Source organism: Dendropsophus ebraccatus, chromosome 7, assembly GCF_027789765.1.
Source record: "Dendropsophus ebraccatus isolate aDenEbr1 chromosome 7, aDenEbr1.pat, whole genome shotgun sequence".
Lineage (NCBI taxonomy): Eukaryota > Metazoa > Chordata > Amphibia > Anura > Hylidae > Dendropsophus > Dendropsophus ebraccatus.
This window is the reverse complement of record NC_091460.1, coordinates 135,489,749-135,517,399: the sequence shown is the minus strand read 5'-3', so window position 1 is coordinate 135,517,399 and position 27,651 is coordinate 135,489,749. Positions and strand designations below refer to the sequence as shown.

Genomic DNA, 27,651 nt, shown 5'->3' with positions numbered 1-27,651 from the left:
ATGGACAAATATAGAAATAACTACTAGGCCTTCTCTATTGCATAAGGATGAAATATAAGCAGCTTGTTTACAGCATTTAAACAATAGAAAAAAAATTGGGAAAAGAGCACTAAATGCTATGAACATTTTTTTTTTGTCCAAGATTCAACAAATGTTAAAGAGGAAAAAACATTTTTCCTAGTTTGTTTTTCAGATAAATACACAGTGAGCAACCGGCTAACGATAAAAAAAATAAGGGCAAAAGTATTCAGTTACATTGAGAAGTTTTCAATAGTTTTTGGCTTCACAATCCAGGGTCCAAAACCTTGTTGTTCAAAATAGAATTTCAGCAAGCACTTCGCCTCTTGGTAGGATCCAGAAAGGTTCTACAGATTGAAATAAAAATGTAAAAAAAACTAAAACACAGTACAACATCACACATGTCCTTGTCAGAGAAAAGGTAAAGTGTACCATCTTTTTTTAAATTAGAAAATATAGGCCAGGGATGGGGAACCTTCAGCCCTCCAGCTGTTGCAAAACTACAATTCCCATCATGCCTAGACAGCCAAAGCTATAGCTTTGGCTGTCCAGGCATGCTGGGAATTGTAGTTTTGCAACAGCTGGGGGGGCCGAAGGTTCCCCATTACTGATATAGGCCATTTGAAGCAAATTAACCCCTTTATGACCAAAGGTCATTGATGCACAGATGTCCAGGTCACAATGAAGCAGTGTTCCTCCTTCTCGCCAAGAGCCAGAACACTTATTTTTTTTAATTAAATATTGTTCTGGTTGGAGCCTGATTTTTTGCACCATGATCTATAGTTTTTAGTTTTATAGTGATATTCGATGCAAATATCAGTTTAATAGCTATTTATTTTATATATATACACACATTTATTTTCTGATAAATATATATTTACACACACACACTTATTTTCTGATATTATATACATACACACACACATTTATTTTCTGATACATATATATATATATATATATATATATATATATATATATATATATATATATATATATTATATATATATAAATACACACACACATTTATTTTCTGAGATTATATATATATATATATATCTCAGAAAATAAGTGTGTGTATAGTATATATATATTTTTTGTTTACGCTGTTCATTGTGCAGAAACAATATTGTTATATTTTAAAACATCCAACAATTCCGCATGCTAAGATATCAAGTACGTTTATTTTTTATTTTTTTTTATTTTTTTTTTTACATATGTTTACTTGTAAATTGGGAAGGGGGACGATTTAGACTGGGGAGAAGTTTTGCCATGTTTAATTTTTTTTTTTTTACATAAGTCCCCCTACATATGCAATCATTAGATTGCATATACTGATCAATGTTATGCCATTGTATAGCATTGATCAGTATTATTGGCAATGTTCCCATAGTCTGCCTGAGACAGACTATATGAGAAGATCGCCATTCTGACAGGAGAGAGGTAAGTTATACATCCCCGCCTGTCAGGGAAAATGATAGAGAGAGATCATTAGCTCCAGCACTGGTTTAAAGGGGAACTCCGGATAAGAATGTTTTCCATTAAAAGTGCATTAAAAGTTCTATAGACGTGTCTACACAATGTATTACTGTATCTGTGCGGTTCTGCCACACTGGTAGCTGATAGAAATCCAGGAAGTAAAAAAAAAAAAAAAAAAGGCCCCTGTGCCATTTCACATTGTCTCCTTCTCCCACTGCTCTCCTCCCTTAGGAGACAAATCTTCCATGCCTCTGTCTCACATCGTGTGTGTTTGCTGAGCACAGGCTGATGATGCAGACCGGGGGCAGGGCGTGATGTCATAGGAGGCTTGGCTGGATACCCCAATCCTCTGAGTGATCCACCATCTCTGATTGGCCAGAAGCAGGTGCAGCCCTAATTTTACAGATTTTGATGGGTGGGGGCTGTGATGATCACATGAGGGAAAGCATTGCATTCTGGGAAATGCTAAACAAGGAAGGACAGAAACAATACAGAGCAACCCCTCCCCCCAAACAAATGGATTTTTGGTAGTTTCAAAACTGGGATAGACAGGTAAGTAATGCTATATGCTTCTGCAGAAGTTTCATTTTTTTTAACCTCTACCTGGAGTTCCCCTTTAATATTTCTAGAGCTAGACAACACCAAGACATACCAGATGCTCTCTGGCATCAGGTCCAGCTTCTGGTATAGCTATATAGAGCTACAGAGCATTGGAACAGTGCAGCAATGTTACTATATACAGAAACAAAGGTGGTGCCTGGTTAACTGCAATTTTCACACAAAGTTGCTAGAATAAATTAATGAAATACATTACAAAATGCTTGAAATTGTCCACATTTTGTAATAGAAAAAAAACAGCCTTGGCTGATGATTGACAGCTGTCTACCTATAGACAACTGCCAAAGTGTGCTGGTGCTCATGAATATACAGGACGATTGAGCACATGCACATAATGGAGAGGACTACTTATTGTCCATGTTATTCAGGAGGAGATCTCTGAATCAGCTGCACAGAACAATGTAAGTGATACATCATTCTGTTCAGCTTCTCTGTCACTAGTTTACTCTACCCCAGCATAAACAGACTGAAAGGGTCTCTATGAAGTCAAAAGTACTAATGTATTGGCAAAGAGTATAGTGCTTATATTAGATTTACATACCTTTGCTTCATGATAGTTCAGACCACGAAAGACATCGTCCTTTTTTGCTTCCTTTACTAGCAAGTTGAAGCGGCTTAACATTGCAGCTTTGCAAAGGCGGCTCGCCATTGAGCGACCACTTTTAAATGGTGAGCTATAAAATAATAAAAACGGGGGAAATTTACCATTACAGGTTTAAATGTGTTTGGATGTATATGCCGTCTTTGCATTCACAAATGTCACAGAGGCCTCCAATGAAAAGCTAATGAATGTTAGTATGTTACACTAAGCGTACAGATGTAGCGTTTGAGGCGAGGTCCAGAATTTAGTGGATTTGTGCCAGTATAAATACAGAAGTCACTATTAATAAAAGGTGTCATGAGCTCTAAATTGGACGTATTAGTGCTGCTTAAAGGGGTAGTTTAGCAAAAAAAAAAAAAATTCTTTCAAATCAACTGGTGCCAGAGATTTAATTCTATTAAAAAAAAAAAAAATCTCAAATCTTCCAGTACTTATCAGCTGCTGTATGCCCTGCAGGAAGTGATGTATTCTTTCGGAGAGGTTTTCTATGGGGATTTGCTACTTCTTTTGACAGTTCCTGATATGGACAGAGGTGGCAGCAGAGAGCACTGTGTCAGACTGGAAAGAATACACCACTTCCTGCAGGACATACAGCAGCTGATAAGTAATGGAAGACAGGAGATTTTCTAATAGAAGTAAATTGCAAATCTCTGTCACTTTCTGGCACCAGTTGATTTTAAAGAATTTTTGGTTGTTGTTGCCGAACTTCCCCTTTAACTGACTACAGACGTGAGGAGTTGTAACTGTAAAAAAGTGGAAAGACCACGCAAAAATTTGACTTTATCTGTATTTTGCGGATTGTTATACGGCTTGAAATCATTCAGATACCTTTCAATAATTTTCCCTTGTAGCGAATCTACAATTTCCAGTGAAGTGTCTCCTTGAGACCAATTCAAGCTGAGCCTGTAATTTCCAGCGACGGGCTGAGTTTTGTGTACAGCAGACACAATGCTTATGTAAGGCCTGTGGACAAGGTAAAACATTGGTAATCTTGAGGTCAGCGTATCATCAATTCGGCGCTTTATGGCAATTTCTAATCCTCTTGTGTCTGTGCAATTTGCATTACCTAAAAAAAAACAAAAAAAAAAACACACGAGAATTAGCACAATCTCTGGGGATTCTCCCAAAACTGTATAGGCGAGAGAGATAATGCCCAGTTATATAAAAAAAATAAATAAATAATAATATATAATATATATATATATATATATATATATATATTTAAAAAAAAATACATTTTTATGATAATTTAAAAAAAATAAATAAATTAAAAAAACAAACAAACAGGTTTATACATCAGTAGTGACTGTATAAACTAATTTATTTAAAAGTTTTACATTAACCCCTTAACGACATCGGGCGTAAACTTACGCCCTCGCGCCCTGGTACTTGGCGCATCAAGGCGTAAATTTACGCCCGATGTTTCCCCGATCGCTGCGTGTTCACACACAGCGGTCGGGGAAGATGGCCTGCTATAAATCATAGCAGGCCATCTTAGCTTCACGGCACGGGGGGTGGTTAACACCCCCCGTGCTTACGATCGCCGCTATAGGCTGATCAATTCAGATCAGCCAATAGCGGCGATCGGAACCTTTCCGGGTCATCGGTGACCCGATGATCCGGAAAAAAATGGCGGTCGGTGCTGTCCGAGGACGGCACCGACCGCCATTACTGTAAAAAGTAATAGTGATCGCCGTGCCACCGGCCCGATCGCCGTGAACGGCCGGCGGCCGTTCACGGCGATCGGGCCGGTGGCACGGCGATCAGAGTCCAGCAAAATAATAAATACCTGCCCTGGACCCCTCAGCTAGGTAGCGGAGGGGTCCAGAGCAGGTATTTGTACAATACTCACCTGTCCCGGGCTCCTGATCGGCGTCTTCCGGGTTCGCGGCGTCCTCCGTCATTCCGTTCGGTCTTCGGGTCTTTCCTGCGGTCCCCGTCGTCTTCTTTCGGCTATTTTCGGCTCCAGCCTCGTCATTTTCCGGATTTTGCGCTCTGCTGCCCCCTAGCGGCTGATATGTGTAATACACTTATCAGCAGCTACAGGGATATTCAGAATATAGAAAAAGGTTTTTTTTTTTTTCTTCTATTTTCCGCACCCTATCGCCGCTGAGTGTTGATCAGCATCGCACGAAAGTGCGCTGCTAATCAGCAACTCCTCCTTTTTGGCGTAGGGTGTTTTTTTTCTATATTCTACTGCCACAGTCTGCTTATAAGTGCCGGACATAAGTGCGGCATTTATCAGCAACTCCTTTGTTGGCGTAGGTTTTTTTTTTATACTTACTGTAAAAAAACACGTAAAAAACACTACATTACACCACACTACATTGAATAAAGTTTGACACTACACCACTACATACCCCATATACTAGTCCCCGTATAAAGATGGCCCCCAGGGTGTTTTCAGCGTCAGAGGGATACGTTATTATTGCCTCCGACACCGAAACAGCCAGTGAGGATGAATGGGGGGATCCTTCTTTCCTCCATTCATCCTCATCATCCTCATCATCCTGTCTTTTCCGCCAGTACCGTCCCAATAAGAGATGGCGGTATGGTGTGAAATTCTACAAACTCTGTGAGAATACCTCTGGGTACAATTACAGATTTGGGGTACGTGCACACTGCGGAATGGCGAAGGATAACCCTTTGTGCATTCCGCAGCTGGCACCCACCGGCGGACTGATGGAGGCGCGTGTCTCTACCCGTGTCATAGACTCCATTCTATGCACGGGCGGAATCCGTCGTCCATCCAAAGAATGAACACATTGGACGGAGAGCGGAATCCGCCTGTGCATAGAATGGAGTCTATGACACGTGTGGAGATGTGCGCCTGCATCAGTCCGCCGGTGGGTGCCAGCTGTGGAATGCACGAAGGGTTATCTGTCGCGATTCCGCAGTGTGCATGTACCCTTAGAGTGTATGTAGGAAGGGACACCCGAATGCAGCCCCCAGATGCCCCCCCCCCCCCATCCTCGGAGTTAGTGGGAAGATCGTCCGGGAACTGATCTTCCCACTGCTGGATAAAGGTCACCACCTGTACGGGGATAACTCTTATACCAGCACCCCCTCTTCCGGTCCCTCGCTGCCTGAGCTACTGTAGCTTGCGGCACGATCCGAACATATCAGAAGCAGTAATAGCGCCCTAATATTTAGCAGCCATGGAGCGGACCCAGCGCTTCTGGATATGAAGGACCCCGTATCGCACCAGGACAACATTTTCCAGGTGACGTCCCCCACACTGGAGAAAGGGAGACCCCAGAAGAAGTGCAGTGTGGCGTAACAGGGGGATCAGGAAGGACACCATTTTCCAGTGTAACACCTGTCCTGATCCCCCCGGCCTCTGCATACTGGATCGCTCCAAGGCGCAACACACGTCACTGGGGTTCTACATTATCTAAATTCTGTCCCTTATTCCTATTTCAGGGGTCACGTTGATCCAGGGATTATTCTGATCGCCATTATGGAGTCGGGAAGGAATTTTTCCCCTGTGATGAGGCTACTGTCGTCTGCCTTATGAGGGTTTTTTTTTGCCTTCCTCTGGATCAACACAGGTTGAATTTGATGGACACCTGTCATTTCCAACCTTATAAACTAATAATTGGCCTAATACCCCCAAATAAATTAGAATTGTCCCTTTTCCCCAGCTAAGTAGGTATGGCCGCCATTCCCATTAGAGGATGCCATGATGCAATTACAAAGCCTCTGTGCGGCCAGGACAGTAGAAACCCCCCACAAGTGACCCCATTCTGGAAACTACACCCCATAAGGAATCTAACAAGTGGGGCAGCGGGGATATGGCCCCCTGGTGACGGCCACATTTGGGACGTGAAAATGAAAAAAAGTGTATTTTTTATTTTCTTGGCACATGTTCTACGTAAGTGCCCGTCACCAGTGGGGTCCATATGCTCACTGCACCCCTTGTTAGATTCCTTATGGGGTGTAGTTTCCAGAATGGGGTCACTTGTCGGGGGTTTCTACTGTCCTGGCAGCACAGGAGCTTTGTAATTGCGACATGGCCTCCATCCTCCGTTCCAGCCTCTAAATGGCGCTCTGTCCCTTTGGTGACTTGCCCTGTGCCCATATGGCACATTATGCCCACATGTGGGGTATTTTCGTACTCAGGGGAAACTACCCTACACGTTTTGTGTTCATTTTCTTTTTTAACCCCTTGTGGAAATGGAAAAAAATCAAGGCTAGACCAACATTTAGTGTAATTTTTGTAAAATTTTTACTCTAAATCATTAATCTTGTCATGTTTTTTCATTTTCACAAGGGGCTAAAAGATAAAAAAAACATTTAATGTGTAGAGCAATTTCCCCTGAGTACGGAAATACCCCACATGTGGACATAAAGCGCCATGCGGGTGCAGGGTAAGCCTCCGAAGGGAAGAAGCGCCATTTGGTTTTTGAAGGCTGGATTTGGATGGAATGGATTTCGAGGGGCCATGTTGCATTCAAAAGGCCCCTGTGTTGCCAAGACAGTTGAAACCCCCCACAAGTGACCCCATTATGGAAACTGCACCCCTCAAGGAATGTAACAAGGGGTGTAGTGAGCATATGGACCCCACTGGTGACGGACACAAATGTGGAACAATGTGGCGTGAAAATGAAATATTACATTTTTTACACTATAATGTTGGTTTAGCCTTGAATATATCATTTTCACAAGGGGTTAAAAGAGGGGAAAAAAACAAAATGTGTAGCGCAATTTCCCCCGAGTCCGTAAATACCCCACATGTGGACATAAAGCGCCATGCGGGTGCAGGGTAAGCCTCCGAAGGGAAGGAGCACCATTTCGTTTTTGAAGGCTGGATTTGGATGGAATGGATTTTGAGGGGCCATGTTGCATTCAAAAGGCCTCTGTGTTGCCAAGACAGTTGAAACCCCCCACAAGTGACCCCATTATGGAAACTACACCCCTCAAGGAATGTAACAAGGGGTGTAGTGAGCATATGGACCCCACTGGTGACGGGCACAAATGTGGAACAATGTGGCGTGAAAATGAAATATTACATTTTTTACACTATAATGTTGGTTTAGCCTTGAATTTATCATTTTCACAAGGGGTTAAAAGAGAAAAAAACACACAATATGTGTAGAGCAATTTTCCCCGAGTCCGTAAATACCCCACATGTGGACATAAAGCGCCATGTGGGCGCAGGGCAAGCCTCCGAAGGGAAGGAGCGCCATTTGGATTTTGGAGGTTGGATTTGGCTAGAATGGATGATGAACGCCATGTCGCATTTACAGAGCCCTCGTGCTGCCAAAACACTGGAAACCCCCCACAAGTGACCCCATTCTGGAAACTGCAGCCCTCAGGGAATCTAACAAGGGGTGCAGTGAGGATATGAACCCCTTGATGACGGGCACATTTGTGCCGTAAAAGTGAAAAAATGACATTTTTCCCTTTCACGTCACATTATTCCACATTTGTGCCCGTCACCAGTGGGGTCCATATGCTCACTGCACCCCTTGTTAGATTCCTTGAGGGGTGTAGTTTCCAGAATGGAATCACTTGTGGGGGGTTTCCAGTGTCTTGGCAGCACGAGGGCTCTGTAAATGCGACATGGCCCTTGAAATCCTTTTCAGTGAAATCCAGCTTCCAAAAGCCAATTGGCGCTCCTTCCCTTTGCAGGCTCGTCCTGCGCCCCCTTGGCACTTTATGTCCACATGTGGGGTATTTCTGTACTCGGGAGAAACTGCGCTACACATTTTTTGTCTTTTTTTGCCTCTTATCCCTTTAAGAAAATGAAAAATTGAAGGCTAGAACAACGTTTTAGTGTAAAAAATAAATTTTTCTTTTTTCACGCCATATTGTTCGGAAAATCTGTGAAGCACCTGTGGGGTCCAGATGCTCACCGCACCCCTTGTTACATTCCTTGAGGGGTGTAGTTTTCTAAATGGTGTCCCTTTAGGGGTGTTTTTTAGGTTTTGACACCCCAGAGCCTCTGCCAACCTGAAGTGGTACAGTCAAAAATGACCAAATATAACGGAGGCGTTGAAATTCACTAGGCGCTCCCTTATATCTGAGGCTTGTGGTTGCGTCAAGTAGCGCAATAGGGCCACATATGGGGTATTTCTATAAACTGCAGAAACGGGGCAATAATTATTGGGGTGCATTTCTCTGGTAATAGGTTTATAATTATGAAAAATATTGGATTACAATAAAATCTCTGCAGAGAAAATTAAAATTTTCAAATTCCTTACACACTTAGCTTTTATTTCTGTGACTCCCCTAAAGGGTTAAAACACTTTCTGGATGTGCTTTTGCAGAGTTTGGGGGGTGCAGTTTCTGAAATTGGGTGCTTTGTGGGGCTTTCTAACATACAGGCCCCTCAAATACACTTTAAACCTGAACAGGTCCCTAAAAATATCTGATTTTGAAATTTTACTGAAAATTTGGAAATTTGCTGCTAATGTTTTAAGCTTCCTATCGTCTAAAAAAAATGAAAGATAGTTTAATAAATGCCGCCAACATAAAGTAGACATGTTGCTAATGCTATTTAATATATAATTTATGTGGTATAACCACTTTCTGTATACGCAAAAAAGTTTCAAAGTTGGAAAAATGCATTTTTTCACATTTGGGTTTTTTTTCATAAAGATTTGTTATGAGTATCGACTCCAATTTACCAGAAATGTAAAGTACAATATGTCACGAGAAAACAATCTCAGAATCAGCCGGATAGGTAAAAGCATCCCGAAGGTATTAATGAATAAAGTGACACTGGTCATATTCATAAAATTTGTCTCTGTCATTAAGGCCATTTCAGGCTCTGTCCTTAAGGGGTTAAAGGGGAAATCCGGGGAAAATTTTTATTAACCCCTTAGCGACCCATGACGTATCTGATACGTCATGGTGCCGCGGGGGGTGTTCAGAGCGGGGTCCCGCCGGGACCCCGCTCTGAACGGCGCTGATCCCGGCTGACATGTGCAGCCGGGCAGTGCCTCTGTTAGCCAGCGCGGGTCCCGTTGCCGCGTCGGCTAATTAAGCACTTCAATGCAGCTGTCAAACCTGACAGCTGCATTGAAGTGCTTTATGCACACTATCCCTGGTGTCTAGTGGCTCGGATCTCCCCCCCGCGATGCGATCGCGCGGGGGAGATCCGTTCTTCTGCCCGTGCCGGGCCTCAGCGTCGGAATGACGCTGATCCCGGCTCGGCAGTAGATTGTTATGGCCTGCAGCAGGCCATAGTAATCTATGACCGATCTCATGGATCTTTGCTGTGTATATACACAGCATTGATCTCTATGAGAGATCAGTGCTGTCTATATACAAGTCCCCCAGGGGGGCTTCTAGTGACAGTAAAAAAAAAAAAGTAAAAAAGTGTTTTTATTAATAAAAAATCCCCTCCCCTAATAAAAGTCCAAATCACCCCCCTTTTCCCATTTTATAAATATAAATTAATAAATAAACATATTTAGTATCGCCGCGCGCGTAATCGCCCAAACTATTAATTAATCACATTCCTGATCTCGCACGGTAAACGGCGTCAGCGCAAAAAAATTCCAAAGTGCTAAATTGCGCATTTTTGGTCGCATCAAATCCAGAAAAAATGTAATAAAAAGTGATCAAAAAGTCGTATATGCGCAATCAAGGTACCGATAGAAAGAACGCATCATGGCGCAAAAAATGACACCTCACACAGCCCCATAGACCAAAGGATAAAAGCGCTATAAGCCTGGGAATGGAGCGATTTTAAGGAACGTATATTTGTTAACAACGGTTTGAATTTTTTACAGGCCATCAGATACAATATAAGTTATACATGTTATATATCGTTGTAATCGTAACGACTTGAGGAACATGCATAACAAGTCAGTTTTACCATGGGACGAACGGCGTAAATGCAAAACTCCCCGAAATCAAAACAAATTAGTTTTTTTTTTCAATTTGACAGCGCAAATGATTTTTTTCCGGTTTCGCAACATATGTTATGGAAAAATAATGCCTGTCATTGCAAAGTACAATTGGTTTCGCAAAAAATAAGCGCTCATATACGTCTCTAGGTGAAAAAATGCAAGCGCTGTTGACTTTTAAACTTAAAATGGAATAAGCAAAAGCGCAAAAACGAAAATTGGCTTTGACCTTAAGGGGTTAAAGTATTGTATTGTCCCCCAAAAGTTATACAAATCTCCAATATACACCCATTACGGGAAATGCTTATTAAGTACTTTTTTCCCTGCACTTACTACTGTATCAAGGCTTCACTTCCTGGATAACATGGTGATGTCACGACCCGACTCCCAGAGCTGTGCGGGCTGTGGCTGCTGGAGAGGATGATGGCAGGGGGATGCTCAGTGTCCCTCCAGTGCCCTGTGTCCCTCAGTGTCCCCCTGCCATCATCCTCTCCAGCAGCCACAGTCCGCACAGCTCTGGGAGTCGGGTTGTGACATCACCATGTTATCCAGGAAGTGACATCACCATGTTATCCAGGAAGTGACATCACCATGTTATCCAGGAAGTGAAGCCTTGATGCAGCAGTAAGTGCAGGAAAAAAGCCCTTTATAAGCATTTCCCATAATAAGTGTATATTGGGGATTCGTATAACTTTTGGGGGGCAATACAATACTTTAATAAAAATAATAATAAAAAACTTCCCCTTTAAATGTCTATTATTCTCCCGCTACCTACCAACAATGATATTGCTGATGTAGACTGGCTGTATGAAGATGCTTAATAGCGCTCCTTGAACTCCCAGAACCTCCCATTTGGTTAGCTTGTCTGTGGGAGACATACTGCATGTGTGAGTAGTAAGGTCATGAGGGAAGTAGGCTACAGGATAGTTCTTCCCCTCCAGTGAAATTTGAAGGCTTAATCGGTCATTTGTTTCAATTGCAGATAGAGAAAGAGGAGTAAGAGATCTAGAATAAACAGGAAAAAAAACATAAGTACTCGTTTAAATAAAATTACATAAAAAACTGTAAACCAATGATTTCATTTTTCAATCCTCCACACGAGTCAAATTGGCAGGATAACATTACAGCAACCAATGCAAGCTCACACAGTGGTAAAAAGTTACCTTCTAACCCACCTATGGCTTTATTACTACTAGTATATAAAAATTCACAAATGTAAATAGCCAAGCAGGTTAAGGCTATATTCACACTACGTAAGTACCGTAGTAATCACAGCCGTTGTAAGAACGGCCGTGATTACTACGGTACTTATGTAGTGCTGCACCTGAAGGAAACAAAAATTGCTTCCCTTTGCATTTCTTATCACCTGACCAATGTTTAGGTGATGGGAATACCTCTTAAAGTAGACAAGTAATGTGCAACCCAGCGACCACTTACAGCTGTGAGTTGGCCTGTGCGGCTCCTCCGGGAAGCTGATTCATGTACAGGTACAAATTCAAATTCTGCTTTAGAGCAAGCAGATCGGTGGCCGTTTCTCGGCAGAAAACAGACTTTTTCATCATGATACTATTCCCACTGAAGTAGAGGAGAAGTTGTCTGTAAAAATACCTAGAAACAATATATTTACAGTTAAATCCTGAAATAGATACATATATATATATATATATATATATATATATATATATATATATATATATATATATATATATAGTTTTCATTATCTCCAAATTCTCTGTTGGAAAGCCCAATGTCACATACCTTTTTTTTTTAATCTAATAAGCCAATATAACATACAAATAGGTACGGATTACTATGATTAGTGGGGGTGTGATCTCTGGGACCCTCTACAAAGCTGAGAATAAAGGGACTGCAGCGGTGGTTACGTCCTACGTGAACATTCATTGATTTTCTAAGAACACGTACTCCTGTCACCCAATGTGCAGGGGAACTAAAGTACAACTCACTTCGTTCCTTGGGCTTGGAGCAACACTGCGTTACAGTAAACGTTTAACCCATTTAGGACCGGCCCAAAAATGGCCTTAAAGGGGTAAGTGTGGCGTTTAAAAATTATTCACTAAATAACACTTATTACAAAGTTATACAACCTTGTAATGTGTGTTATGTAAGTGAATGGCCCCCTTCCAAGTTTCCCCCCACCCCCGGAAGTGTGGTGCAGTATACTCACCAGATCACCAGCACAGTTATCGCGGCTGAGCAGCTGATGACGCGGCAGAGGGCGGCCAGCACGAGGGACGGCTGGAGCGCATCAGCCGGCCTCTTGAAGATGACTTCATTGTCCCAAGATGGGGGGACACAGGAAAGGGGGCCATTCACTTACATAACACACATTACAAAGTTGTATAACTTTGTAATGTGTGCTATTTAGTGAATAATTTTTGACCGCCGCACTACCCCTTTAAGGACCAGGGCCCATTTTTGAAATCTGGCTTGTCTCACATTAAGTGGGTATAGCTCCCGGATGCTATAACTTATCCAAGCCTTTCCGAGACTGTTTTTCAGTGACATACAGTATTGTACTTTAGGTTAGTGGTATATTTTAGCTGATTTCCTCCCGATTTTCTAAAAAAAAAATGGCAGAATTAGCATTTTTCCAGCTTTGAACTTCTCAGCGCTCACCGTGCAGTGTGGGATATGGGGGGTTGTGAGTTTATTTTTATTATTTATTGGGTTTATTTTTACCTTTTCTTTTTAATTATCCCAGTAGGGGACTTGACTGTTCCATCTGCTGTGGGTTGGTACAATATACTGCAGTGCATTATGCCTGTCAGTGTTACACTGACAGGCATAGCTGATCAGACTCTGGACTCAGGGCACAGCCGGAACGGCTTCCATAGCCAGGAGATCGCGAGGCTTTCACTCGCCATCGTTACCATTAGGATTCCGTGAACACCTCTGTTAATCCTGCGGTCCCACTGACCACAGCATGTATAGGGTTAACTGTCAGGATCGTAGCGTAGCTTTGATGCTGTCTGTGCCCGTGCCATCAGGCATAGCAGGTTAATTTGCCTTAAAGGCAGAAAGGAACTAGGGGGTCTAGGCTATGATGGAAACTAGGAACCCAATACATAGTAGTCTAAATTTGGGAACAGCTAGATCAATAGTTAAAGGGGTTGTCCAGCGTGGGGGCTATTTTTTCATATGGGCGGGGAGGAGGTGGCTGAAAGAAAAGACGTCCACTCACCTCCCTGGTTCCAGCGGCGGGTCCCACATCGCGTCGCTCCGGTGCCCGGCCGCTTCCGGGTGTCTGACGCGGGCCTGAGACGTGACATCTTAGGTCTGCTCAGCCACTCCTTCACTGAGTGGCTGAGCGGACCTGAGACGTCACGTCTCGGGCCCGCGTCAGACACCCGGAAGCGGCCGGGAACCGGGCAACGGAGCGACGCGATGCGGGACCCGCCGCTGGAACTGGGGAGGTGAGTGGACATCTTTTCTTTCAGCCACCTCCTCCCCGGCCATATGAAAAAATAGCCCCCACGCTGGACAACCCCTTCAATAGGAAGGAGCAGCCTAAAGAAATGTGTAAATAAGCTTTCAACATCCGGAAGCAGGAGGAACTGCTCCTTAGAGAGATGGAAGAAGCATAGGACTAAGGTGCAAGGAGAACTCCAAGGACAGACAAATGGTCTACTACGCACTTGAAGGAAGGAAACTCTTTTGCCTAACTTTTGCCTTTTGATTACATTACATTGATACAAGTAAAGCAGGTGTCACAAAGAGTGAAAAGTAACTTTAAAAAAAGCTCTTGGCTACAAAGAAAATATAGAAAAACTTCTGTAAACCCTCTATACAGAAATAGCAGAAGGCGATGCTGGAGGATAAAAACTTTATGTAGAGTTGCTGAGCTTGATGAACCAAAACATAGGGCAAAAAAAAAAAGGGCACTGTCAAAGGAAAGGCCACCGTGGAGGTGGCCATATCCATTCCTTATATCAGGGTGATCTGAGGTGCAAATAAGTTGCATAGTTAGAAACATCAAGCAATGTAAGAAGAAAGAGTAAAAAGTGCCCCAACAAATAAAGTCCATTTAGTATGGGGATGCTCCATGAAGCAAATGATGGCGGACAGACAACAAGGAGACGGCAAAGACACAAGGAAAGCAAAGGAAGTTGTACTAACTAGTTGTGGGGTATGTTAGGTGTAACATAACTGCACTTTTTAAAGGGGTACTCCGGCGGGGGGTTCGATCTGGTTGGGGAGGAGGTGGCTGAGGGCAACGACGTCCACTCCCCTCCCCGGTTCCAGCAGCGGGTCCCATATGGTGAAATTGAAAATAAAACAACACATTTTGTTTATTTGGGGGGTATTTGTTTTTAAGCCATTCGCCTTGGGGTAAAACTGACTTGTAAAATATGTTCCTAAAGTCGTTACGATTAAAACGATATGTAACATGTAGAACTTTTATATTATGTGATGGCCTGTAAAAAATTCAAATACAGTGGTACCTTGGTTTAAGAGCGTTTTGGTTTAAGAGCTCTCAGTTTTTCAAAATTTTGACTTGGTTTAAGAGCATTGCTTTGGTTTAAGAGCTCCCTGTACTGGGTGGGAGGGGGAGTGGGGGAGGGGCATGGTCTGCATAGTGGGGTCTACAGCACTGTACTCTGACCCAGGAAGTCTCCCTCACCTTCCAAATCATAGCAGATCCACTTCAGGCTGGGGCTTACATCAGGGGACAGGACTGTAGAGGTAATCTCTCCATAGCTGTAACCCCTCTCTCCCCGGACAGAGAGTGCTGCATGTATGTGCCCACATCTGTCCTGCTCATTCCTTCATGCTCCCTGCAGTCTCTGTCCGCCCTTGTGTTTCCCATCCTCTCCATTACTGTACAGTAACTTATAATATCACAGATTCTGCTGTTTCTGAATGTTTGTTTCATCTGTTTTACATGTTATTCGGAATAATAAATCATTATTTTTGGGGTGTGGAACCAATTGTCTGCATCTCCATGACTTCTTATGGGAAAATTTGCTTTGGTTTAAGAGTGGATTTGGATTACAAGCACAGTCTCGGAACCAATTATGCTCATAATCCAAGGCACCACTGTATATTCCTTAAAATCGCTCTATTCCCAGGCTTATAACGCTTTTATCCTTTGGTCTATGGGGCTGTATGAGGTGCCATGATGTGTTCTTTCTATCGGTACCTTGATGGCGCATATGCGACTTTTTGATCGCGATCTCCGCCACTAGACACTAGGAATCGGCTGCAGCAAGTAATCGGATGCAGCTGTCAACTTACTTAATAGCCGCGGGCCCGGGCTACATGCTGCACCCAAGACCGCGGCCCTGCTCTGAACTCCCTTACCGACCTCAGGGTGTAAATATACGCCTGCTGTCGTTAAGGGGTTAAGCTGTACCCCATTAATAAAGGCATCGGTGCGGAAGCTGTGTGGGGACTCAATTATTGTTGGAGAAAGGCAAACCAAAAAGAACTCCACTCTAAGCAATTCAATGCTTGCAGTCACGCTAGATGATGCAGAGCAATGGACACTGTAACAGACAAGAGAAGCAGAATAGAAGGAAGAATCCTGCTACCTGTAATAATAATATATAAATTAAGACATAAATACCTTAGTAAGGAACGTCTGGCTGAGACTATAGCATGCGAGTCGTGAAGAATTCTCCCATCGTTTTGAAAGCTTTGTCCAAAATTGAGCTCTCCGGTACCCAATGCAACCACTTCCCAATGTTGTCCATCTAAAAGGAAAGTATTGCTTCTCATTAACACTTTCATTACAGCTTTCATGATCCATTCAGAACCGGTTAATGATTGGTTGTCAGTACCTGTCATGAAGTTGATGTCTCTGAAGTGGCGAGCAGGCGCAGCTGCCAGCAAAGGATTGGGTTACCTTAGATACGTCTCGCGCTGTGTTCCGTGCATGAGCCCTACTAAGATACGGCTTGTGCACAGAAATCGGCTAGTATGGGTCATAAGCTACAGCTGGTAACCCAACTATCCTAAGAAAAAATATCAAACTATTTGATCGGCGCTCAATTTGAAGTGGTACTCTGGCGAAGTCTGGTGTTGTGGCTGTGTTTTAGTGCCACCGTTCTGTGCCGACAGGTTAGCTGCAGAAGGCATCTCTTGCTTTAGGTTGGGCCGCCCTCCTTTTCGATGAAAGTGAGAGTAGAGCACAGCGCTGAGCCTGAAGAGGAGGGCAGCACAGCCTAAAGCAAGAAACGCCCTCTGCAGCTGACGTCACGGCACAGAATGCAGCAGTTTAGAACTGGGGGCAGGAGACTGAATAGATAACAACAAGTATGGAAGAAATTGTTAGTCTCACCATGGGCAGCAACATATAAAAGTTATGTTCGAGCGGAATACCCTTTTAGGGCTTTACTCTCCATCTATGGGGGGAAAGTAAATAGTTTACAGATATACTGAAGTCATATAGATATTTACATTTGTCCACATGTTATCCATAAGTGAGCGTATGGTTTCACTCAAAGACTTTACTGAGGATCTTAGCAAACTATTTGATCAAACAGAGTGTACCATGTCACCAACGTTAAGGTGTCCTCAGAGACCTGGTCCTACTCTAGCATTCTCACACCAGCAATGGCTGGTTAAAGACTGTCCTGTCTGACATGGGACATTTAACAAAGATTCAAGAGTGTTGTGCTCCTTTCCACACCACAGAAGGTACACACACATATAAGGCTGGGTTCACAAATAGCATTATAGTCAATATTTTTGGCCAAGATCAGAAGCGGGTCCAAAACACAGAAAAAAGGTGAAACTCTTTCCATTATAATTTTTCTCATTCTCAGTTCCACTCCTGGATTTGGGTAAAAACAATGACCAAAATAGTGTAAATCCAGCGTAATGTGTTTGACATCCCACTGTCAATGTTTTTTCATTTTTGAAGTGAATTACCAATATCTAAGGACACTGAACCATTTGTGCATCCGTGTTTTCTTACCCATCTCCATCACAAATGCAGCTAAAGAATTTCCACAGCTTTCAAATTCTGGACACTTCATTACCAGTTCCATAAACTTCTCCTTTATCACTTGTGTTATCTTCTCATGAACGAATGAACGTTTATCTGGAAAAACAAGACCACAGGTTACAGATGCTGAACAGCACATTTTGTCTATGTTCACACTCCGTATATTTTGTGAAAAGAATGCCCGTTGTATGTAAAATTCAAACAACGCCTCTTCTTTTCATAACGGGATTGAAGTCAATGCAAAAAATGGCTGCTGTTCAGTGTATTGAACAACGGCTGTTGTTTGCTACGGGCATGGAAATAGTTGACATGTCAATTATTTCAACCATTGTGCATTGATTGCAATGCAATTTTCGATGCAACAACGGCCATTGTTTGACACTCACTACAATGGCCGTTGTTTTTTGAGTGCCAAACAATGGCTAATGTTCATAAATCATGTATACGTTGCCTTAACTGTAAAACTGCAAACATTTAGTTTTCTTTTTGCCTATCATAAGTTGAACAATGGTGAGAAAATACTGGCCTAAGAACGGTATGAGATCTAACTGTGCCCTACTCTGCAGCCTGTGGCTTAACTTCCCCCTCCTACCAAGTATTTATTTAATATACTTAAATAGTTATGGCTCCTGTTCTTGACAGCTGTCCAGGCATGATGGGCCGAAGGTTCCCCATCCCTGGTCTATGACATACAGCAGCTGATAAGTACGGGAGGACTTGAGATCTTTTAATAGAAGTAAATACAAATCTTTGGCACTTTTTGACGCCAATTTATTTGAAAGAAGAGACTTACCCTTTAACTGTCCGTGCGTTTCAAGTTTCAAAAAGCATGAGAATAAGCCCTTGGTGTTGGAGGCTTCTGTAAGGTACAAGCCCATAAGGAATACAAATGCTTACCAACTGGCTTTCTAGAAGAACCTGTAGCCTCTGAAGATACGTTCGCTTCCACAGGTAACAGCGGAGGGCCCACAGTAAGACCTGAGCATTTACCGTCTGCAAGATGAACTGGAATTACAAATATAATTTACATTTCCTCGCTGCTATCCCGCATTTGCTTCACACTGATGTATTATACGCAAGTAGAGGTAGAGTAATAGAGACAACAATCAACCAATGAAACGATCATCGCCTGATCGTTTCTTTAGGCCCCGACCTAAAATCATCGGGAACGTGGACAGGTAATGTATTGGGCAGGAAAGGTACTGTTTCATCAAGCAAAAAAAGTAAAATTTGGCCAGCTCTCCTACAACACCATTCACACTAGGCAGGAGCACGTTACTATGGCTGAAATTGCAGACACCCAAAACACACACAGACACAAAAAAAAAAAAAAATAAATACAACAGCTCATCGCTAATGGCAAGATACAGACCCAATACAGATATGAAAACCGCTAAAAGCATCAGAATGACATCAGAACACAACAAGCAGTGACATCAAATAAGTGACATAATTGGTGAGGTCATCCCAGGACCCTAGAAAAGAAGGTGCAGAGCCCCAGACTCTCTGTCTTTAGGGACTCCACACTAGCGATCACATAGTCTGTGCTGCCTGTGCATCTGTTACACACTTGAATAAGCTTCTTTGCTATAGTCACACAGGAAAATCTGCATATCTGTGCTGTCAGTTTCCCTTTGCTTTTGGCTGCACATCTCTTGTTTACTCAGGAAGTTGTGCGGCAATAAATTTTACTACAAAAGTTGCATTTGGCCGAGGATCGGGTGTTTTTATCCGCTCCTCAGCTGACTGTCACTTTTACACGGGACGATATAAAAAGAGCGTTTCAAGCAACGCTCCTGGATGATAATCAGTCTGTGTAAAATGCCCTTTAGTTTAGCACATTGTGGCTGTACGTCCTGGTTGATAGTTGCTCAGTTCTACAATTACCAGAAGGCATTGCTATCAACTCCAGTAGGCAGCAAGCAAGTCCTGGACTCTCGAGACAGGTGCTGGCCAAAGAGGCAGAACCCAGATCTATCAGACCTTTATGGCATATCCTGCAAATGTGCAAATTTCATTTAAGTTGAAATTTAATAAAAAAAAATAATACAAAACCTACATAGTATTTGAAGGCAGATACAGTAGAGTCCTCGGGACCATTGAGACTCCCACCCCACCAGTGCAGAGGGGAACCAGTCTGATCACATAAGACACTCCAATTACTCTCAGACAAGTATGAACAACTTTCAGTGCACAGATCTAGTGGTGCCCTCATTGAAATTGTCTGTATGATGGGGGTGGCACCTCCCCAGGATTATACTGGTATGAAGGGTAAAATATCTTACCATATGAATTATACCAAGGAGGGGTACCTGTCAACACAAGTTAAAGGGAATCTGTCACTAGGTTTATGCCGCCTTAAGTGAAGGCAGTCTAAACTAGTGACAGAAATGCTGACTAGATCGGTGTATTACTAACATCATTCTGTTCAGCCGTTCTCCTAATATGCAGGAGAATAGGATTCTAGCTGCAACCCACCCTCCGGCCTCCAGCTGCTCATTGACAGTTGACTGTCTATACACAGCATGGATAGATAACTGCCAATCAGCAGCTGGTGGGCGGAGTTTTCTGCTTCTCATGAATATCCAGGACTACTGAGCTCATGCAATAATGGAGAGGACTGCTTATTGTCCATGTTATTCAGGAGAAGATCTCTGGATCAGCTGCACAGAACAATGTAAGTGATACATCATTCTGTTCAGCTTCTCTGTCACTAGTTTATGCTACCCTGAGATAAGACCCCATAAACCTACTGACAGTCTCTTTAAGAATCTGTGATGTGGTAATTTGGCCGGCATCTTCCTCATTCTCCCTTTTTTCTTCTTTGTCCCCTCACCTTTTCCCATTCAATCTCAATACACGTCATTTGTTCTGTGTTCACACCCATGTTGGAGAGATTCTGAACATGCCTTATTACTCATAGTAACTGTATGTTGTATTCAAATTTTATAAAAACAAAAAAATCTTGCTGCCATAGACTTCAGTTGTACAAATAAAAACCTCATAACAAAATTATTAACCAAGAGCCCAAAATAAAAAGAGAATGTTATTGCAGTATGCCCCAAAATAACCATTCTTGGACGGAATTACCGTAAGATTCAGTTTCTTCATATTGAAGTAGTTCATCCAAAGCCAGTTTGGCTGCATTTACTTTTGCTTCTTTTTTGTTCTGGCCCATTCCAGTTTTGTACTGAATTCCATCAACAATAGCACAGAATGCAAAATAAGCGCCAAAAACATTTCCTTAAAACACAAAAATGAGGAAAACATTAGATGGAAAGTGGTTACAAATGACAGGACTGCGGTAAAGAATGAAATATATCGTCTACCAAGAAAATAAACCTAACGATCGTATGAGAATCGCATGAATAAGATGGGCACTAAGGCTGGGTGCAAATCATTTGCCACAAGTGTATGTCACAGTACCTACAAAATGTAAAAGCATCATTTGCAATGACTATAAACAAGGCCCACGGCCGATCTCTGCAGGTGGCGGCATAAATCTGGATTCTGCATTTTTTTCTCATGGACAATTTTATGTTGCTGCTCCAGAGTTGCATAAGGTAAAAATCTTTATCTCCTGGCAATAACACTGCCAATGTTGTATATAACCAGGCTGTATCTAACACTGCCAATGTTGTATATAACCACGTTCTGTATAAAGACTGATCACATGACATCTCAGTTTGGCTATAAGGTATTTAGGATGTTAAACATTTTTAGTTTATTTGTAATGTGCATAAGCTACAATTTACATAAACAGTGCAGAACTGTCAGGGTATATAGGGCTCCTGACAATTTCTTTTAAACAAAAAAAGAATATATATATATTATATATATATATATATATATATATATATATATATATACTGCCAATTCATAACCGAGCAGCGCCGGGTACATTTTCTAGTGTACTCTAATTATGGAAAATGCACATACAAAGCTATTTACCTCAACTTAATAGATCAGACAGGCTTTAATTTCTCAAAAACAAAAAAAAAAAGTGACGTCACGACCCGTTGGATACACTTGAAGGGTCAAGCAGGGGGCACAGTATACGTAAAAGTATAGAAGTAGTAGTCTATGTAGAAGCATATGTAGTGCAATCATCCCCCCCCCCCCGCGCTGCCCAGTGCCTGTGCATCTCCCTCACCCTCTCTGAATAATGTATGACATAAATGTCAGAATCCTGCGGTCTTCATCTGTCAGTGTATGGGGCACCAGGGACCTGAAATGTTCTCTTCAAGCCTGCCACCTATTACAGAAAGGTTCATACTAAGGCCGCATTCACACATTTTGTGTTCCGTGTTCATGGAACATGGACGAGGAATGCCTGTAACGCACCCCCCCTGCACACGGCAGCACCTATAATATAATACTGGGAGCGGGGGGACTGTATGAATAGGCGCGGCACTGTAATGCATCCATTTTTTTTTTAGCGTACACAAAAATGTGGTCAACCACGTTTCTATGTACGTTAAAAAAAAGGATGCGTTTTGATCCCTTTATTTATAATGGAAATCAATGGAAAAAAAGTCATTCTTTTTTTTCAAAAACGGATGAAAAAAAAACATAGTGTGAACCCAGCCTAAGAAACAGGGTGATATAATCAATCTATTTTCTTTAGTAATTCCATGGAACCTATTTAATACACTTAGGAAAAAAAATTATATACAGTGGTGCCTTGGATTAAGAGCATAATTCGTTCCGGGTCCGTGCTTGTAATCCAAATCCACTCTTAAACCAAAGCAAATTTCCCCATAAGAAATCACTGATATGCAGACAATTGGTTCCACACCCCAAAAGTAATGATTTATTATTCTGAATAACATGTAAAACAGATGAAACAAACATTCAGAAACAGCAGAATCTGTGATATTATAAGTTACTGTACAGTAATGGAGAAGATGGGAAACACAAGGGTGGACAGAGACTGCAGGGAGTATGAAGGAATGAGCAGGGCAGATGTGGACACATACATGGAGCACTCTCTGTCCGGGGAGAGAGGGGTTACAGCTATGGAAAGATTACCTCTACAGTCCTGTCCCCTTATGTAAGCCCCAGCCTGAAGTGGATCTGCTATGATTTGGAAGGTGAGGGAGACTTCCTGAGTACAGTACTGTAGACCCCGCTATGCAGGCCATGCCCCTCCTCCACTCCTGCTCCCACCTAGTACAGGGAGCTCTTAAACCAAAGCAATGCTCTTAAACCAAGTCACAATTTTGAAAAACTGTGAGCTCTTAAACCCAAATGCTCTTAAACCAAGTTACTCTTAAACCAAGGTACCACTGTATAATGTTAATTACACCAGTAACGTCTCCTCACCTGTAGTGACGGTCTCCTTCAGCTCAAGTTCCATTCGCTGCATTTGAACAAACTGGTGTAAGGCGGCAACTGGATTCAAATCACCGCGCTTATACTTCATTATGAACTCTTTCGGTATTTTTTTAGGTACCAAAGATGATGCTGATGGTGGTACAACTGCTTTGGCCAAAAATGGTTCCGGAAAGTTACCTAAATAAATAAGTCATGCCAGTGTCAGACGGAATAGAAAGGAGACAAAGACTACCGAGCAGTGTTTCCCCAAACTGTAAGGTAGATCTCACCAGGGATTATACGCTGCACAGTTTTTTGTGGGTGCAGCAATTGCCGGTTTAGAAAAAAAAAAGTTTAACATGATACAAAGTTCAGGAGACAAGAAAACTTAGCAATATTTGGTCTGTATGTTGAGTGAGCACGGAGAGTAGAAACAGCCAGTGTATAGGAACCAGCACAGCCCATGCTGAAACCTTACCCCATTAAGTTCTCAGACCAACAGTGACAAGTTTGACCTCTGAATCCAGCTTTGTATGCACCCAGACAGTCTCCAAACTGCAAGGGCTGTTCTTCTTACTCATCCTCCCTCTGCCCCCCCCCCCCCCCCATAGGTTATAATGGACACAGCAGAACTCATCTTTACTTTGCTCCTCTGTAATGTAGACGACTTTGCCTAATAATGAAAAGGAAGGGGGGGCTGAAAAACAGCTTCTTAGGTACAGAAAGTTTTTTGCCTGAAAACCTATAACAGAGTTTCTTAAAACTGCTTGTACTATTGGTTTCTGTAAAAAATATTTCAAATGACTTAAAGGAAACTTGTCTGCTTGCAACAAAAACTGGTGTCCAAAGCAGCCAATTACAGCTCAGGTCTCATTTTACAGGAAGTCATTCAGAGATAAAAGCTGAGTTGTGATTGGTTGCTGTGGGCAAATGTCAACGTTTTACAGACTGATAACTCTGGGTTGCAGTCCAAAGATAAGCTGGGAATAGTGGGTAGAAAGACGTGAAGGCTAGCTTTCTGCCTGGCAGGTATCTCTGTATGAGGGGAACTTATCACAGTGTTTATTGCTGCATCACAAGTGCTAAAATAGTGTACTAAAAATGACATTTATTAATAAATGAACAGCTAGCCTATTGTTTGGGCTGGAGGCTTGTTGCTGCATGCAACTTTTTTAAAAATGCAAAATTTTGAATAACTTAAAAAAAGTTGCAGAAAATCACTGTCAATGTGTCAATCACCCACCATACTACACAGATGCGCAAAATTATGAAACTTTTTCATACCAGAGTTTTGTCAGTCAAGGACAGTAGGGTTAGGGTGGGTTCACACTGCGTTTTTGCAATCCGTTAAACAAATCCGTTTTTGTTTTAACGGACAAAAAAATAGTGTCAGCAACGCTTTTGTGTCCATCAAAAAAAAGGATCCGTTTTAATCAATTATTTTTTTTATAATGGAAAAAACGGATCAAAACGGATGCACACAAACGCATCCGTTTTTTGCAAAGAACGGATTGCATAAACGCAGTGTGAAGCCAGTCTTAGGGGGCAGCAGTGGCAGATAACTGCCTCCTCAACTTCATACCCCACTTCTGGCTCATCTTTACACTATGGCCTGGTAAAAAACAAATCTGCTGGAGAAGCATATAGTATTGTTCACCTGTCGGACCCAGTTCTAAAACCACCAAAAAGTTCTGGTTGGACTTCCTGGTTAAGTAGTTGCTCAGTATCACTTATCGTCACTATTGGAAGGGGGTGCTGAAAGTCAGAATCCTCGCCAATCTTATACTGACGGTCTATCCTCAGACTGGGCCAGTTTTATTAGGCCGGATAACCTCTTCAGGAGAGAATGTTCGTATTTCTTGCATTAGAATCGATAAAACATTTGAATTAAAAAAAAAAAAGATGGAATGGAAAGCACACCTGTCACTGGAGTAACTTTGGCGGCTCCTTCGCCCGGTTCGCTGTACGCCTTAGGTGCCGGGGTCTCACTCACATTAGGTGATGCGGTACCCGGCAAATTTTTCTTAAGCATCTGAGCAAAACTGGGAACCTTAGATGGCTGGTTCCAGATATAAACACCTGCCATGTTGTCTGTAATAAGATTAGAACATTTATCATGTCACAATTTATTTATTATACCGTATTTTTCTACGTATAATTTGACCCCTGACTTTCAAGAAGATTGTCAGGGGTTCGCCTTATACGCCGAAAAATGTTAACCCCTGCCTGAGCGCAGCAGAGTTTACTAACTGGAGCCCTGCTGCGGCCAGGCAGGGGTTAACTGTAGTTAAAGAGAAAAAAAAACAAAAACAAAAAAAAAACAGGTCACCTATTACCCGTTCCTGGCAGCCGCTCGTCTCCAGTCCCGTTCCCGGAGCAGGCAATGTGACGTACACTGCCTGTGCCGGAGGTCCCCGAAGCTCTCTCGAGCAGCCAAGCCTCTTATGGGAGAAGCTCAGCTGTGCGGAAGAGCTTCGGGGATCTCTGGCGCCGGCAGTGTACGTCACATTGCCTGCGCCGGGAACGGGACAGGAGACGAGCGGCTGCCGGAAACGGGTTATAGGTGAGTAGAATTCCTTGTTTTTTTCTAGTGGTCGGCCCATACGGTGGGGATGTGGCCATTTTTGAGCTCCACCACCGTATGGGGCAACCATACCCGGTGTATAAAAAAAACAAGCCCCGGCTACTGAGTAGTTTCTTCGGGGTTAAAAAGTTGTCTTATACGCCAGAAAATACGGTATTTCTTTTTAAGTGGAATGAAAATATTTGCGATAAATCCATTATCAGTCATTAAAGGGGACCCGTCAACCCCCCGGTGGAGCCCCTTATACTTATGCCCCTCTCGAAGTCCTGGTCCCGCACCCCGTCCCGCCACTGAGAAATCCGTGCACGTGCTCACCAGAGATGAGTCCGACGCCCATAGAGAATGACTGGCGACTGACTCGTCTCTGGTGAGCGCACGCACGGCTTCCGACGGGGATTTCTCAGCGGCGGGATAGGGTCCGGGACTTCGAGGAAGGGGTAAGTATAGGGGGCTCCACCGGGGGTCGGACGGGCTTCTCCCAAGCAGCCGGGGTGACAGGTCCCCTTTAAAGGGAATCTGTTTAATCTACCTAAGGTGCTGGCAGTCCCTTGGTGAGCATGGTGCCTTTGGGTAATTTGTCCGTGCAGCGGATTATCTCACGTCTCCTACTGTAAGAGAGGAGTTGTGGCTCAGGGTTTGTGCCGCACTCTAGCACACCTCACGACTCCTTCCTCCTCTTCTTCATGAATAATCTCTGCTGCCCGGCCTCCAGTCCCAGCTGTCAGTCAGTACCTGGCAACAGAGGACTGATCTGCAATCAGATACAGTTGAATCTCCTAGCCTGTGTAGGAGCTGTGTTCTAGGGGTAAATCATCTGTCTAAAGACGGCTGGGAAAGGACCACATGCTCCCTCAGGGTCCTCCTTTAGTGTGCCGGTGCCCCCCCCCCCCACTGCAGCGTCTCCACTTCCAAGATGAACTCGTCTCAGGAGTGACAGCCTGCTCGGCCAATCACTGATCACTAGGCTGTCCCGTCTCAGTCAGTGATTGGCTGAGCGAGCTCTCACGAGTATGTCTAAGAGGTGGAGGCTCTGCAGTCAGTTGGGGACACTGAGGGAGCGTGGACAGGTAAGTATAACATGTTTATTGTTTTATATGCAACGGCAGCAATAGATGTCCACTTCCTGCAGCACATACGGCAGCTAATAAGTACTGGAAGGCTGGAGATTTTTATTGCAGTTACAAATCCCCGGCACTAGTTGATTTGGAGGATTCTTTTCCCGCTGGAGTGCCCCTTTACTTGTATAATAAGCTGTAGGATCTCCAACTTGTGGCTCAGAGCAGGATGGGAAAACGCATTAGTAACCCCAGCCCTCCCACCATGTCCACAGGTCACATCCCCCTCCCTCCATCCTCACAACCAGAACGTGTGATGGGATCTATATGGGCTTATATACCACAGCAGCCGCAGGACCCTGTCCACACTAGGCGTTTACCCCCCGAAGGTTTATAGACTACAGACGCAGCGTGTATACATCACCCGAGGGTTAGGCCGGCGCACACACTGCCGCGTTACCGTTCAGTGCAGCCTCCACGCAGCTCCCGCAGACCACGCCTTCTCCTCACTGAGCGTCCTCAGCCTCACCGCTCGGCCAATGAGAGGCCGGCGTGTAACCACGTGATCTATGGGCGCGCAAGGAACGACGTTAAAGTAGTCCCTCAGTGGAAGGATATGTTTCTGATAACTTCCGTCTTTCTGTAATAAAAGTGGCTTTGGCCAATGATGGAAGCAATATGTGTGGTCGAGAATATAGGTGTCTCCATAGCAATGGGATAGATCACACAGAAGGTGCTCTTCACCCTCTGGCCTGCCTGAGGAGACCGTCTATTGTAACAATGGTGCTTCACAATCCCTACACCAATGAAATCAGAAAATGCAGGACAAAAGCTCAGTATGAACACAGACATAGGGCCCGATTACACATAAGGATTATCGGCCGATTACCGTCCATTCTGGCTGATAATCGTTTTGTTTAATAGGTCATGTTAAAAAACAGCGATCAGCCGATATGCACGATGTCATATGATCGTTGTCATTCAGAAGGTTTTATTAGGGGCCCATTCCACGGAGCGATAATCGGCCAAATTCAGCCGATTATCGCTTAGTGTAATAAATACAACGATCAGCCGATGACAACGATCATCGGCTGGTCGTTGATATAGGTTTGAACCTACAATTGTCAGGCGCTGACCGCGCATCGCTACGTGTA

At 43.2% G+C, this 27,651-nt stretch overlaps 1 protein-coding gene across 4 annotated transcripts; it reads right to left on the bottom strand.

Moving 5' to 3' along the window:
* ADAD1 (adenosine deaminase domain containing 1) lies at positions 1–27,043 on the bottom strand. 4 transcript variants are annotated; one of them, XM_069976825.1, is made up of 12 exons: positions 26,958–27,043; positions 24,779–24,949; positions 22,868–23,056; positions 20,633–20,785; positions 18,440–18,547; positions 17,513–17,638; positions 16,160–16,286; positions 12,010–12,180; positions 11,348–11,577; positions 3,542–3,779; positions 2,654–2,786; positions 1–365 (listed from the first exon to the last, which is right to left on the bottom strand). In XM_069976825.1, the coding sequence occupies exons 2-12, from the start codon at positions 24,942–24,944 to the stop codon at positions 252–254; spliced, it is 1,755 nt and encodes a 584-aa protein (XP_069832926.1). In that variant the 5' UTR covers positions 24,945–24,949; positions 26,958–27,043; the 3' UTR covers positions 1–251. The 4 variants fall into 4 exon arrangements, with proteins under 4 accessions (XP_069832926.1, XP_069832929.1, XP_069832927.1 ...); XM_069976828.1 differs by having other exon boundaries at positions 18,440–18,535; XM_069976826.1 differs by having other exon boundaries at positions 26,922–27,000.
* Between the last annotated feature and the right edge of the window lie 608 nt (positions 27,044–27,651).

Bases quoted from the DNA above. Each gene is read 5' to 3' on its own strand.
- ADAD1 (XM_069976825.1), bottom strand. From the start codon at position 24,944: ATGGCAGGTGTTTATATCTGGAACCAGCCATCTAAGGTTCCCAGTTTT. The intron at 16,287-17,512 runs GTAAGAAAACAC...CTTTCCTTTTAG, and splicing joins TGCATTTGTGATGGAGATGG to ATGGACAACATTGGGAAGTG. The intron at 2,787-3,541 runs GTATCTGAATGA...ATTATTTTATAG, and splicing joins CAAGGGAAAATTATTGAAAG to CTCACCATTTAAAAGTGGTC.